Raw genomic sequence first — 16,208 nt, 5'->3', positions numbered from 1 at the left:
AAGAGTCTGTGAAAACATGCTAATTTTCCTGGTTTAAGTGGGTGTGTATTTGTTTTTAATGAAAATGATTTTTGTGTTTATAATGTTATGTGGTGTCCATTCTGTAATCTGACTTAAAAAAAAAAAAAAGAGGCTAAGAAGAAGTTCTGTGGGAAGTTGTGTGTAAATGAATGTTACTTTTTTTCTTTGACATTTGAAATATGAATTATTGTGTCTTAAGATGTTTGTTTTGGCCAAATTTAAATCCTGCTTCTTGATACTTCAGCTTATGACTGTAAACAGCTAATTTTTATTCCTTTTTATTTATTTATTTTTTATAAAATTGCCCTCTTTTTAAACCCTCAGATTTCGACCTCATCAGGATGCAGACCCTGAAAAGCCACGAGTTGCTGCTGTCATCGACAGACTTATTGCTTTTAAAAACAATGATTATGGAGCATGGGTGCGAGGAGGGGATATTATCGTTCAGAATTCAGCGTGGGTATTCTTGACCAAGTTATTATCTGATGACATGTATATATTTGTTTTTAAGTTTTTTTTTTTTTTTAAACCAATAGGATGAAAGTATGGTGGTGATTCCTGGAATCACATTGTTATTATTATTTTTATTAATAAGACAAGCTCTAAGGAAGTGTGCTAGAGTTAACAGACTGCAAATATTTGGAATCGTCTCATTCTTGTGCTTTTATTGGAACTGAACTTGTCTGGTGACATGAGAGATTTGCAATGAGACTGAACAGAAGCTTAGGATCTAACTTTATGTACTAACGTGGTTTATGTCAGAGCACTAAATATTTGAAACTACCTGTATTTCTTTTTCCCCCTTCTTGGAAAGTCCTGAAAGTTTTTCTGATTTTTTTTTTTTTTTTTCTCCATTGCCATTCAAAGCAAAGCTGTATAATTCCACCTTACTGAGTCTGTTGACTTATTTCTTACCATGACTTGAAGCAGGAAGTTTCTCATTTCTTTTTTTTCTACTTGTTTGAAGAGAGGCCTGATGCAGGTTTAGCTAAAAGTTTGGTGATGCAGGTTGAGCTAAAGGTTTGGTGTTCAACCATCTGGAAAGAAGATTTTGATTTTTTTTTTTTTTTTTTTTTCTGGCACTGACCAATAGCTTCTTGGCATTTCACCATCATTTCTGACTTTTATCACCAAGGTGGGGAGGAAATTGATATTACACTGAATCTGTAGAAATGACTTAGGCAACACATATTATACATTTTTGATAAGAATACTATGATCTAATTATTTCCAAACAATAATTCTAAAAATAATAATTTTAGCTTGCACATGCTGCTTACTATGTGTCAGACACTATTCCAAATACTTGAAGTTATTTAGTATATTTAATGCTTCAAGGATTCTCCGAGGCCTGGCATGGTGGCTCCTATCTGTGATCCCAGCAGCTCCGGAAGCTGAGGCAAGAAAATGGCAAGTTTAAAGCCAGCCTCAGCAATTTAGCAAGGCCCTAAGCAACTTAGCAAGACCCCATCACAAAACATAAAAAGAGCTAGGAACGTAGCTCAGTGGTTAAGTGCCCCTGGGTTCAATTCCCAGTAAATGAAGAAAGAGAATTCTCTAAGGGTGGTTATATTATTTATTTCAGCTTATAGATGAGAAAATCAAGGGAGAAAGAGGTCAAATAACTTGCCCAAGGTCACACAGCTAATAATTGGCAAAGCCAGGATTTGAACCAGGTGCCACCGCTTCACAGTTTGTGTTTCAGTGTGCAGTTCAGCTTCTGTGTGGTTGGAGAGAGTAAACATGGGGACTTCCTGGATTTCACAATTATGTATTAGAGAATTATCTCTTATGTGGTAAATTAAAGTGTTCTGTCATCATCTGTTCTCTTACAGATTTGCAGATAATGGAATAGGACTAACCTTTGCCAGGTTTGTAATTGCTTAAAAATGCTTACTTGATTATTATAAAGCCAGGTAAAATTACCCTAGATTTTTTTCCAGGGATGGGAGGCCGGTGGAGAATAGAGTAGATAATGCACAGGAATGTTTTATTATTCATGAACATTAAAAAAAAAAAAAAAGTTAGCACCCTCTTTCTGATACCACTAGAGGGCCAAAAATACATTTTTGTTGACTAATTGAATTCATACCAAAGCAGTAGGTTAATCTGGCTGGAATTCCGCAGAGGAACAAGCCAGTCATAATTTTTGCTTAGAAGAAAGCATTTGAGATTTAGACTGCAGTTTTTAAAAAGTAGGCTATGAAAGAGAAAGAGAAACAGGAGGTTAAAAACCAATATTTTTCCTTTAGAAGCTGCTTTAGTTTAGCATTAAGAACTAAACATTTTGTGTTAATATTTTTCTCTGGATGGTAATCATTGTTGTCGCCATGTTATTATTTCATTTGCAGTGCTGTTGCTTGAAACCAATCAGTTGTGGCTACTAAATTAAATTTCCTTTGTTTCTGTGTAAATTGCAAGGCACTTAATAATTTATAAGAGGTATTTTCACAGTTTAAAGTCAGTTCCTGGTGATTCGATAATTATTGAATTGATAGTGTAGTAGAAAAAGGTATTGGCTTTGAAGTCTTTGTTTTTTTAAGCTATTTAAGTTATAGTTTGCATTCTTGTGAGGTAAACTTGTATTTTTTGAAGGAGTGGGGCTGATGACTGTCTTCATTTTAACAGTGATGGAAGCTTCCCAAGTGATGAAGGTTCCAGCCAGGAGGTATCTGAATCCCTCTTTGTTGGGGAGAGCAGGAATTACGGTTTTCAGGGTGGTCAGAACAAGTACTTTGGCATTGGAGGAATAGACCAGAAGCTTCGGACATTACCTCGGAATAGGTAAACATGGCTTTGGTAATAGAGATTTTTAATTTAAGCAATAGAAGGAAAATGTAACACTGAAAAATTTTCTGTAATAATTCTGGATAGATTGTTCCTACTGTAACTTCGTATCTTACTGTTGCTCCTGTTACTATCATTGTGTATATTATCCTCATCAAATTTCATGCATTAACTATTAGTCATTTCATAGATTCTATCATTGATTTTATAACAAGGAAGTCTACCTTGTTTCTTATATGTAAGACCTTATGTAAGATGGTGTTTTTTCTTTATTTTTCTTTTTACTTTCTTGAGACATAAAAAGTTGCCAAACCATAAACTATGACATTAGGTCAGTTTTCCCTCGGTTTGTGATGTTGGTTTTCAGAAATAGCCACTGGAAGAAGGAAATTACCTCTTGAAAACGAGTCCTAGAAAATAGGAGATGGTTGATGCCAAAATTGATTCAAAACCCCACCATGACTGTATAATTCACAGTGTTTGAGGTGTTAGGGAGGGGCAGACTTTTGGCTTGTTTTCTGTCAGCATGATCAGAGCCATTAACATAGTACTTAGCACTAGAAAGATTCTTCAAAGCTTTTAGAAAACTGTTAACTAATTAATCTCTACTTCAGTTCTGTGAGTCTGTTTGGAGTCATCCTCATTTTATTTGAGAGAAAACCAGGTAGAGAAAAATCAAAGCATGTTCTAAAGACCTGAAATATAAATTTATGCCATATTCATCAAGAATCAGCTCCTTAAAGGAGTGTGCTCTCTGGATATTGGGTCAGAGGTAGGAGAATTGGGCAAACAGACTCTCAACTTTACTAGTTTCTGGCAAAGGGTGGCCTGTGCTTGGCTTCTCTGCCCTTGTGCCTGGCTTTCTGAGACTCTGTTTTATTGTGGTGATGCTGGGTATTGAGCCCAGGGCCTGCACATCAGACTGATCCTCTGCCACTAAGATGTAACCCAGTGGTGCTTGTCTTTGTGGAATATTGAGCATCAGGATATGCTATAGTATGTAGAAATCCCATGGAAGCCACTGGGAAAAGAAGCTAATGAATTTTTTTAATAGCTAACATAATTAGGCTGCACCTGCCTCTCCTAATAGTGTAGATGGAAAAAAAACAAAAGGAGCCACATTGGTTGGGGAATGGGCCGCAGTATCATGGTGGGTGATTTGATTTCATTTTTTTTTTATTGGACATTGTCCTCCAGTTTGATTTCAAATTTGTTTTTGTTTGCCCAGGAAGATTTTCAAAACAAATTTCACATTGATGAATGGATTATTTTTGTTATACTGATTTTTATAATATTTTCTATGAGGGAAAACCATTTTGAGTTATGTGCTTAGAAACATAGCACGATGCACAGGTTTTCACACAGAATACTGGGTTTTCTTGCTAGGGTGTATGCTTTTGTTGTAGCATATCGCCAAGTTGTAATTAGTTACTGTAGAAATCTTTGCAGTGTGATTAAAGAATTCAACAAGAAATTAAACTTAAGGAATTGAGAATATTATAGGATTTGTACATTAATTCTGGCTAAAGATTTATGATTAGTAGGCTAAGGAGAAAGGAAGGATATGAATACAAAGAAGTTCTCAATCTAGCCAGCCCTTTGACATAGCAAGCCCTGAAGACTTAAGCTTTTTACTTTTATTTATATCATTTCACCCTTTTACTGTCATTTAGTGGCTTCAGAGGAGTTTTTTTGGTGCTGGGGCTCTAACCCAGAGCCTTACGCACTCTAGGCAAGTGCTCCACAATTGAGCTTCATCTCCAGCCCTCGATAAATCATCTTAACTGAGTTGATGCAAGGAATCCAAAGTCACCTCTATAGTGAGACCTCTGTTCTGTCCAAAAGTAGCCTATCTTCCCCCAGTCTATTGTGTTTATATCTTTTTCTCTCTATTGCACTCAGTATCTGAAATTTTCACTTTGTTTTTTTTTGTTTATCGTTCCCACTGCAGTATATATTTTATTCCAGGAGGGACTTGTTTTGGTTACCACTGTACCCTGGAATTATGGATATTTAGCAGTTTGTAAACACAAATAAGTGCTGGTCAAGAGGCAGGCCTATCTGCATAAAACAAAATCTTGTATTTTAACAGGACATTCCCAATTAGAGGCTTTCAGATTTATGACGGGCCCATTCATCTCACCAGGAGTACTTTCAAAAAATATGTGCCAACTCCAGACAGGTACAGCAGTGCAGTTGGCTTCCTCATGAAGAATACCTGGCAGATAACCCCCAGAAATAACATTTCCCTTGTGAAGTTTGGTCCACATGTAAGTACATTCTTAAGGTTCCTACACATGACTTTAGTGGGAAAAGGAGGGATAACAGATTCTGAAGGACAAAAACACAAAGGTTTATAGTAAGTCTTACTGTTGGGGAAGAAGAATACATGTAACTCCTAATCCCATTCACTCTTTCCCACTGAGTTCAAGGCAAGAACAGAAGTCCCAGATGACTTGGGGTATCTCTGACATTCAAGTGATAATCTTGATTAGGTCAATGACTTAAAGTGATGACAGAGGGGCATGTCACAGGAACATGAGGACTTATGATTTTGGGAAATTGAGTATAATAAGCTAGTACTATAGCCCCATCTCCACTAGGAGGATTTGGGACCTATCTGGTATTTTACTTATATGAAGCTGTTTTTCTGGGTAACTAGAATATAAAAAATTGGGGACACAAAGGAATGCTGGGAAGTGTGATCAACATCGTGTTCTGTCATGAACTGTTGGGTGGATTTTATAAAAATTGCAAAGAAGATAGACTTCCATTGTTTACAGTGTAGTAGCCCATAGAAGTGAATTTCTTAGCAGTTTCACCATTTCCCTGTTGTCCGTAATACACAGGACAGTTCGATTATGGACTCGCAGGACTTTGCCATCTTGCCAGGTCCACGGTGGTGGTGACATAAGCCAAAACTGGAGAATAGCTCAAAGCTCTCAGTTCTCTCACTCATGTCACAAACTTTATGGTTGACCACTTTAAAATAAAGCTCAAGATAGGTTTATCAGTCTCTATCTCTATCTAGATAGAGACAGCTAAGGCTGTTTTAGAAAACTAGACTGAGGTAGGGGCAAAAACTAGGTCCTCAGCTTAATTGGTTGATTTTCTTTTGGGTGACGTGACCCCAGGTTAAGAGGTGGGCCATACTGAGAGATGTTTTCCCATATAAAATAAGTAGGAAGTTTTTTTTTTTCTTCTTCTTCTTCTTCTTCTTCTTCAGTGCTAGGGATTGACTCCTGGGCCTTGCTAGTCAAGTGCTCTTCCATTGAGCTACAACCCCATCCCTTTATGGTGGACCTTAGAGCACCTCTCCTGTGTGAAGGTTGGCTGTTTGCTTACTGCCCATGTGGACTTCCCCATAGTCCTCCATGCATAGAGTTCAGTGACCACTGATGTGGTCACATTGAAAAGCCGTTTTTGAAATGTTGCATTTATTGTGAGAGTCGTAATGTTAAATTGTAACAGCATAAGAGCATGCATGTCGGTTAAGTTCAGTGGTTCATCCTGCTTGGAGTTTTCTGTGGTGGTGATACTCTGGGAATAGTTTCTAAAAGAAACAGTTTGCAAAATTTGTTCTGCATAAATAGGTAGAAAATGTACTATGAGCTTTTCTCAGATTTAACCATAGGAGGCACAAAGGAAAAGGAAAACTGTAGAACTTAAGAACCTGGACCTACTTGACTACAAACTTCACTGTTTTCCAATGAGTAGCTTTATCTAAATGATAAATGTCCTTGGGTGATGTAAGAATAAAAAAATGTTAGAGGAAATCAGTAATTTTCCACAAATAAGAAGCAGCTATAAACTGTCATCTGCAATCTGCTTTGCAGGTCACTTTTACATGTTTAGTAAAGGCTTTAAATTAACCACCCGATATAAAAATCACTGAGCTGGGCATGGTCAGGTTGAGGAGAGAGAGACAGCAGTCTACACATTTCAGCAGATTTCAGTGAGTTCAGTAGTAACCCAGATATACTAAGCTACTGCTTACATGATATATCAGTTTTGAACTATACTTATTTTTTGGTGGGGAGGGTCATATGAATAAGTAGCTAAAGCTTTTGGGGTAAAACACATTAATTAGCTCTAAAGATATACTTTAATAGGTCTTTAGTTAATTGAGGTATAATTTGCATGCAGGGAAATACATAGGTCTTATGTGTGGAATTTATAATTTTTGGCAACTCTCTATATACAACTTCATAGTTCTTTTTCCCTCAACTCTGTTCATTTCCCTTATCATAATTAGTTTTCTCTCAACTCTGCTGGTTTCCCTTACCATAATTAGTTTTGTCAGAGCAGGTTAATAGTTTTCAGTGGGGGGAAAAAAAGGGAATAAAAAGATGAGATTCAGTATTTGCCAATTGACCTTTGTAAGGCTTTAGACATTTTTCCCCCAAGCAGGCTATTAATTAAGTAGAAAACTCTGATTGACTGGGTGCCATAGTTACCAACAATGAACCCTAACTCCGAACTGTTTTCACTTTAAAGCAGTTGTGTGATGGGCAGGCACTTGGGTCATCGAAGGCTGATGCCGAGATGGCAGGAGCCCTTATTTTGTGATGTCCTTGGTTTTCACTGCCATCAGGTCTCTCTGAATGTCTTCTTTGGAAAACCTGGGCCCTGGTTTGAAGATTGTGAGCTGGATGGGGACAAGAACTCCATATTCCATGACATTGATGGCTCTGTGACAGGGTACAAGGATACTTATGTGGGAAGAATGGACAACTACCTGATCCGCCATCCAAGCTGTGTCAACGTGACTGAGTGGAATGCAGTGGTTTGCAGTGGGACCTATGCCCAGGTAGGCCCAGAAGGCAGTTGGATGCTGAGTCCTCAAGCTTCTCCTAGCGCTGCCTCTGTGAGGAGGTCACTTCGGCTTCTTGGTGTGATTGGTGCTTTGCCAAGAGTGATTTTTTTTCAGGGGTGGGGGAGTGAGTTTTCCTGAAAGCCACCTCAGTTTGGCAAATGAAAAAGTGATTTGTAGTGGGACAAAATGATTCACCCTTGTTGAAATAGGTTTGAAATATTGCTGTGGAGAGAACGCTTGTGTTTTGGCTCTTCGGTTTCTCGCCCTGTCCCAGCCCTGTCCCCCTAGAGGAAGTTTTATCCTTTGCTTTCAGGGACATATTTCTTTACTTAATTAGGGAATCTGACTAAAGTGGGAAGTTCCTCTCTGGGAGGTGACCCTGATGACAGACACGTGAATACAAGGAAAAGATTTAGTGTGTGGAATGGCACAGGAAAGTCAGGGCTCTAAGTTGCAAAGGTGATTTGACAGTGAGATTTGAATGGAAGAGATTATAGAACGGAGGCACCAACAGCCCAGAATTTTGAAGGAAGCAGACCCCCCTTGCCCCTGCCCATATTCTAGACAATGAGAGGTTAGGATTTAATAATAGACTGTCAGGGGAGATAAAAGAATAAAGGAAAGGGGATGATTAGAACATAGGGAAATTAAAGGAAGAGCAAAGATCCTTTAAGTGGAATTGGGCTCTGTAAGCCCCCAAGGCAGGGAAGAAGCCCTCCTGCCCCTCCATTTTTTGGGAAGATGCTCTTATTCCGTCGTCTGGACTCTTCCTGGGAAGGGACCAGTTTTGTGATCTTTCCCCACGGCCAGCCTCTGCTTGCTTTGCCTGTTAAGCGTGCATTCGTGGACTCTGCCTGTCCCTTCTCTGAGCACCCGGAGCTTACTGTATTTGTACCACTTGGGCTTCTGTAGTTGGAGCGTCTTATAGTGGAATTGTTCACCACGCTTCTGACTTTGAATCATGACTGTTAAAATATGTGACTTTTACATTTAAAAACTTAAAAAACAATTTTTGGATTCTGATCTATCAACAAGACAAAGGGCTTAAATGTGATAAAGACTGGACAGTGCTTCTCATTTATTTTAATGTGTTATTAGCTTCTGTGTTATGGCATTTCTCATTACCAAGAAGAAAAAAAAAAAAAAAAACAGAACAAAAGTAATATAGGACTAAGTCCTGGGGGACAAGGAGAGAATGGAGAATTAACTGCAGTATAATACTGAGAAGAATGATTCGAAAATATGATTTCTTTTTTTTTTCTCTCATTTTATTCTTAACCAGAATTTCCTTTGCTTCAAATTGTTTGCCCATCTGTACTTAGGAATCTATGGCCATTCTAGAATTAAAACTAAAGCAAAAGCCAAAAATAAAAAGCCCTCAGTCTTTTAATAGCTACAGTTTTCATTAAATTTTTTTGTCAACCATGTGTATTCACATGTGGGTATCTGTCTGCTTTCTTAAAGTGATAGATGCTCACTGATGAAAATTATTATGAATTTATAAAGTACATGGTTATGATAACTCATACTTTTTATAAATTAATTTTATTAATAAATTTTATATGTATTTTTTATTTATTTTTCAATATTTACTCATGAATTATTTATCCCTTTGGGTTTTTAACATTATTTGAGGTAGGAACTTAATCTTTCTATCTTAACAAAGCAGAAGAATAGTTCCATTTGTAGTTGTAGATGCAGGAAAAAATAAGTCATCAGGGACCTCCCAGGAGACTCTGGGAATGGTAAAACTGCGGGTCAGGAGTTCTCGCCTGAGAATTTGTAATTTGGGCTGGAAGTTCTCATCTGTAACCATTTGCTCTCGCTTAGAAATAATGTAGCAAACATTTGTAGGCAAAAGACAGTAGCATCTGAATCCCAACATAGAATAGTTATTTTATAGCTGTATGTAAACATTTTTAAATGGCATATGAGCTCTTTGCATACCTGATGCATAAAGATACTCAGGAAGAAAGGTGGTAACAAAGAATTAAGGTCACTTTTGCCACCTCCAGTCATCCTTGGGCAGGAAGTGGGGGATGTACATGTCTGCCTGCCCACCTCCTCCCAAATTAAATATATGTCAAATATAAATAAAAGATTTAAGAAAATAATATATATTAAAGTATATATTACATGGGTATTTAAATGAAAACAATCAGAAATATTAAAAGTATGTTTTCCATCTATTTCTAAGTCTTTAAGTGATGTCAGTTTAGAAGAGTATTAAATTAGTCAGACATGAACAAAAGAACATATATGTAATTAAGTCATTATAGACAAGATTGTAAGAAATGGCAGAAAAAATATGGAAGTATTCTTCATTAAGCATCAATATTCTCCAAACGTTTTAATAATTCTGGAGAATTTAGTTACTGGATACTGCTTTGTTTTAGGAAATTGTTCTGAGGTTTGTCCTTTGGAAGATGCATTTGTGGAAGGTTTTGTTTTGGCATGAAGAGTGCTCTAATGCCTCTGGAATAAAATCAAGATTTTCAAATTTGTCTCAGCTTAATGTTTTTCCAGTTGCTACAGAGTACTTTATAATTTTTTTTTTTTGAATGGGTGAAAAATGACTTCTTGGGCTAATGTAGGTCATGGAAAATTGAAAGTCAAAGCCCCAAGATATATAAATTTTCCATCTCTTGGTTTGGAGGAAAATCTCTTAGATTTGAGTAGAGGGTATCAGTTTTCACATTAGTTTACTAATTTTTTTTTGCCCATGTGTTCTTCAGATTGAGGGATTTCATGACAGGCTGAATAAGCCACAGGAGTTTTATATTCTGATGAATAAGCTGGCCTGCAGTGGTGGAACTGATGATGAAGATCTTGGCTAGCAAGAACGCAGGGTCTGTTCTGACCACATCTAGTTTAAGCAGGCTGCATTGTTAAGTGTGGCTTAGGATGTAGTTGGCCACTGCTCATGTAGTCTGGCACAGATCACAGAATCTCTCTTTTTAATGTAGAGACCCTTGACTTTATGCTAGAAAGATTTGTATAGTTATTTCAATTTTCATCCTCTTTCATTCAGTTCTTATTTGTTTTTTCAAGGTCTATGTACAGACATGGAACACACAGAATCTTAGTATGACCATCACACGAGATGAGTATCCATCCCACCCTATGGTACTCCGGGGGATTAACCAGAGGGCTGCCTTTCCTCAGTACCAGCCTGTGATCATGCTGGAGAAGGGCTATACCATCCATTGGAATGGGCCAGCACCACGGACTACATTTCTATACCTCGTAAACTTCAACAAGTATGTTTCTATTACTGTCATTTCAAACAGTTGAGCAAGTACTGACTTAGTGAAGAAAACAATAACATATTTCCTTCCTATCAAGAATGCCTGTTTCATGTACTTTGTTCCTGTTGTGGAGAGACTGTGTTGTGTTGATGGAGTAAAGAGATTATTTATATAAATTGGGTCCTGTTATTTTGAAAACTTTTCTTTTTTTCTGAGACCAAGGTATTGTGTACATAAAGCAATTTAGCAATAAGTTTTAAGGTAGGCTGCTGAACTTTAAGTCCCTGTAGTTGAAGTTGGAAGAAGTTTTATATGATTTTCCAAATGGGCACCGGTAAAATTAAAGGATTTTTGAGGCCAGGTTTAGACTTGACAGAAGAAAGTAGGTTAGATTGGTAATATCTGCTGTGGGTAAGTGGGGGGAGTTGGGGTTTAAATGCCCTGACTTAAAGCATGATTTTGTCCCTTCTCAGTTGTTTGTCTCAATGATATCAAACTCAATCCAAGTTGATATGTTTACATTAATTTACGCGAGTGTGTCAGTTGATAAAAAAAAAAAAAATGAACTCATACTAGATGTGCAGAAAAAAAAAAACAAAACCTGAATGAATAGATAAACCCAAACTCTTTTTTCCCTGTGGTGGGTAGAGGATATGGCAACTAAATCTGCCTTAGGGAGTGCGGCCAGACTGCAGTCAGAAAGTGATACTTTGGTCAGTCTTGTTACAAAATCAGAGTTGGGACAGGGCCTACTCTACCTGGGGAATGATGAATTTGGTGAGATGGGAACATAGGGTGTCAGGAAAAGTGACCCAAAGTGAAGTCAGATCGGAGAAAGGGGACTGCAGTTGTCCTTCTGTGTCCTTGGGGAACTGGTTTCTAGGACCACCCACCCACCCATGAGTACTAAAATCTGTGGATGCTCAATGCCTGTTATACCGTCCTGCATATTTTAAACCACTTCTGGATTACTTATAAAACCTAATATGATATAAATGCTATGCAAATAATTATATATAGTTTAAGGAACAATAATAAGAAAAGAGTGTGTTTTCACTACAGCTGCAATTTTTTATTTTGAAAATATTTTTGAATTGGGGTTCATTGGTTGAATCCTGTGAATGTCGACTCTGCAGATAAGGAGGGCCCACTGTATTTTGAAGGGCAGGAGCAAAGCCATCTAGATCTATAAAACTGTTAACCTGTGGGGTTCTATGAAGCTGCTCAGATATGTGCCTAGAAAATTGCCATGGCTCATTCACCTGACTGGTCATAAAGCTCTGACTCATCGGACTCTCTTTGAACACCCAGTTGAAGTAAACAGAGAGGAATAGAACTTACAGTTGAGCTATAAATAGGTCACTTCCAAGAATGGGTGCTCATCATGGTGGGTGCCCTTGCTCTGAAATAGTTAGGCAGATGGCACGTGCTCTACACTGAACCATGGCTTCTCTCTAGCACTTCTCTAAAACTTCCCATACTCATTCCTCACTCTGCCTTTTCCCTCTTCCCTCTTCATCCCTGTTGGTTCTGGCTCCTGATGTCACTCAGATCTCTACTGCTTTCTACTCCCACAGATTATGACTGAATTCAGGCCATCATCAATCCCCCGCCTTTTTTTGAGGGGATGGGTACTAGGGATTGAACTCAGGGGCACTCAACCACTGAGCCACATCTCCAGCCCTATTTTGTATTTTATTTAGAGACAGGGTCTTACTGAGTTGCTTAGCACCTCACTTTTTGCTGAGGCTGGCTTTGAACTCACGATCCTTCTGCCTCAGCCTCCTGAGCCTCTGGGATAACAGACATGCCCCAGTATGCCCGGCTTCCATCACCATCTCTTGGAACCCTGCAGCAGCCTCTTACTAAGTCTCCCTATGTACGATGCTTAGTTCACATTGTGTTCAAGGAGAGATTTTTTTTTTTTATTTGTAAATTTAAGCTTATTTCAAAACTGATACATGAAAGCATAAGCATTGCACATATTCATGGGTTACCACATGATGTTCTGATACATGTATGCATAGCGTATTTAAGTCAAGTTTTACATATCTGTCTTCTCAAGTGTTTATTATTTTTTTATGGAGGAAATACCCTCTTCCAGGGGTGAGATTTCTTAAAGTCCAGTCTGAGACTGTCAGTGTGTTCCAGAGAATTCAATAAAAGAAACAAATAATAGTCAGGGAGGATGGTGAAGAAATGTCAGCAAGTGATCGGTATTCTAAAAAGTTACATGGAGCAGGCTTATGCATTTGAGGTGAAATGTTAGAATCAAATGATGCAGGGCTGGGGATGTGGCTCAGTGGTAGAGCTCTTGCCTAGCAAGCAGAGGATTCTGGGTTCAGTCCTCAGTACTGGGGGGAAAAATGCACAAGTTCTGTATAAAGTACTATGCAAGGTTTTCATCGCATACTAAGCAAGTAAAAAACATTTTCAAGTAAAAAAAGGCTGAACCTAAAAGTTTCAAAATCCACATGGGCCTAAAAGTTAGTCATGCTTTTCTATTTAATTAGGTAGAAGTTATAAAAATTATTTGATGAGGAGAGGCAAGAGGAAGACGTGGGTAATTTCTTTTCCCAAATTTAATATAATTATAGAGCAATCATAGACTTTGTCATAGTTCCACTTCTGAAAATAACACTTTAAGAGTTATAAAACCACTGGGCACAGTGGTGCCTGCCTATAATCCCAGCAACCAAGAGGCTGAGGCAGGAGGTTTGTCCTGTTTAAGACCAGCCTCAGCAATTTAAGGAGGCCCTTATCAACTTAGTGAGACCCTGTCTCAAAGAGAAAAAGAAAAAGAAAAGGGCTAGGGATGTGGCTCAGTGGTGAAGCACCATGAGAGTTCAATCCGCAGTATGTACCCCCCAAAAGAGTTAGGAAGCCATACTCACTTATTTAACATAATAAAGAAAGTACAGGGAAAAAAACATTAAAAAAAGAAAATTGAAAAAAATCTGTAGTTCTAGTTAAAGAGTAGCATGTAAACATTTATATTGTTCTCTTCTTTATCCACACTCAGATTTTCCTGCACATAGGGGTGTGCAGAAATTTTCTTTAACTGCCCCTTCCTGCATCAATATTTAGTGTTTCTCCTGTCCCCTGCTCGTTTGCTAGTATAAAAACTTCATGGAATATCTGTTTGCATTCTAATTATTCATCAGTGGGATTACTGGGTAAAACTTGTATGACAATTTAAAGGTCTTATAACAGATTGAGAAAGTTCTTTAGAACGAACGATGGAAAAGTTCTGGAAATGAAGAGTGGTGATGGGTGCACAACCAGGTGAATACACCCAATGCCGCTGATCGCTACAGCTAGAAGTGGTTAAAATGGTGAACAATAAAAAGATGAAAAAAAAAAAAGTAAATTATTTTAAATGACTTTTTAAAAGGATAACTCAATATCTATCAACATTAAAAATACTAACGTAATTTGATGATACACATCAAAGGCATTAAAAAAGCAATTCTGCCTGCCACTAGAAATTTCTTAATATTATTACAAAAGATAAAAATATATTTATGAATAGAAAAAGTCTTCAGAATGATTTTACCATTGTACACTTCCACCACCAGGCTGTTAGTCTTTCTGTCTCGATACACTCATACCCAATCATCTCACTTGGCTTTATTATCCATTTGGAGTATCTGAGTATATTTATTCAATGTTTATTCACAGCCTCCCAAATCCTGTTGAAACCAGATTTTTTTTTTCTCTGTAGAATATATTCTGCAAATTTATTGATAAGAGAAATGTAGGCAACAGAGGTGATTGGTTAGTATGTCAGGGTTTGGGATTTTCATTGTTAGTGGCTTAACATATAGTGGAAATTTAAGAAGGAATAAATTATAGTTAAAATTTATATATACCATGATTCCCAAAGGATTTTAACTCAAGTGTGAATTATAATTTTTTTAATTGTATCTCCTTTAAAGGAATGACTGGATTCGAGTAGGCCTCTGCTATCCATCAAACACAAGTTTTCAAGTTACCTTTGGCTTTTTACAACGGCAGAGTGGCTCATTATCCAAAGTTGAAGAATATGAGCCCGTGAACTCGCTGGAAGAACTGCAGAGGAAGCAGTCTGAGAGGAAATTCTATTTTGACTCCAGCACAGGGTAATTCAGTGGAACCAGGTCATGAGAATGAATGCTATTTTTCTTTAATGGTGAAATTACTAGTTCTTCATTGTAGCCAAGAATTGCCTGTGATGTGATAGCTGTTTAGGAAAGCAGCTGATGTGGGTGCTTCTCTGCACATCGTTATTAAGGGTTTAGAGGAGAACTAGAATGACTGGTTATTATAGCTGGCAGTAGGAATTGAGTGAAGATGTTTGCTATTTACATATTAAGACAATTTAGGGAGAGAAGTTATCTTTGACAATGAATAACCAGTAGACCCAACTGAAAATGAAAATCCTTTTTTCTTCAAGTCCTAAGGTAGTTATTTACATGTAATAGAGTTCAGATTTCAGTGGAAGCGCATTTTTCTCCTGTTGCTGCCTTAAGGTTGTCTTTCAAGTTGACCTTGAGTTTTTGAAGGTCACTGTATAACCATGGCATATTTGCTTTCAACTTTCTCTAGGCTGCATCTTTCCACTGTTTAATTCTAATCCTGTTCTCCTGGGGTCCTGTTGGCTTTGTCTGCTTTTGTCCAGTTACAGTCTCTCAGCCTGTGGGTTATGGTAGGCTTGACCTCCTGTCTTATTCCAGCAAGTGGCATGCTCTTTCAGTCTCCATCCTTAAGCTGACATTCCAGCCATATACCATTGTCTAGGTACTGTAAAGATATTAATGTAAATAAGATGCATTTCTTTCACAAATTCACAGTCCATTGAAAGATGTGGGCATGCAAAGCAAGTAATTAAGAGAGTGAAAGATTTAAAGGCTGTAAGTTCTATAATGGGATATTTAATGTGCCTTTGTGGATACTTACCCTAGAGTAACCAGTGACATCCTGATAGGGTGACACTGGACCTCCCAAGGAACAATTAGGAGATGGAAAAAGAGATGGGTGAGGTTTGCAGGCGGAAAGAACAGTGTGCACAAATGCATGGACGCATGGAAGAATGTGGCATGGCATGTTTGGGGAAAGGCAAAAAGCTCAGAGTGGGGAGAAGGGTGGCAGGATTGATTGGGGGAAGAAAATTAGGGTTCAATTGTTGAGTGTCTGGTTGGCCTTTAAAAAAATTGCAACTCATTTTCTCTCCAGGACCTGCAGTGACTGGTGTGATCAGCCTAAGTTTTTTCTTAATAATCATCACTAATTCTTAATTTCTAATTAGAGTTCAAACCATCTGCCTGCATTTTTATTCTGTAGATGACAAATTCCAC

General features: G+C 37.8%; 1 protein-coding gene across 2 annotated transcripts in view; it reads left to right on the top strand.

Moving 5' to 3' along the window:
• The window catches only part of Cemip2 (cell migration inducing hyaluronidase 2), a 75,539-nt gene that overhangs the window by 45,651 nt on the left and 13,680 nt on the right, over positions 1-16,208 (top strand). For both annotated transcript variants that reach the window (XM_076843482.2, XM_076843483.2), the window contains 7 exons: positions 346-477; positions 1,857-1,892; positions 2,650-2,805; positions 4,901-5,078; positions 7,403-7,618; positions 10,676-10,884; positions 14,811-14,993. In XM_076843482.2, the coding sequence (XP_076699597.2) occupies positions 346-477; positions 1,857-1,892; positions 2,650-2,805; positions 4,901-5,078; positions 7,403-7,618; positions 10,676-10,884; positions 14,811-14,993 (1,110 nt within the window). The remainder of the gene's footprint in view (positions 1-345; positions 478-1,856; positions 1,893-2,649; positions 2,806-4,900; positions 5,079-7,402; positions 7,619-10,675; positions 10,885-14,810; positions 14,994-16,208) is intronic.

Source organism: Callospermophilus lateralis, chromosome 2 (genome assembly GCF_048772815.1).
Source record: "Callospermophilus lateralis isolate mCalLat2 chromosome 2, mCalLat2.hap1, whole genome shotgun sequence".
NCBI classification, from domain to species: Eukaryota; Metazoa; Chordata; class Mammalia; order Rodentia; family Sciuridae; genus Callospermophilus; species Callospermophilus lateralis.
The sequence above is the reverse complement of the archived record's forward strand: the minus strand, read 5'-3'. Positions and strand labels throughout refer to the sequence as shown.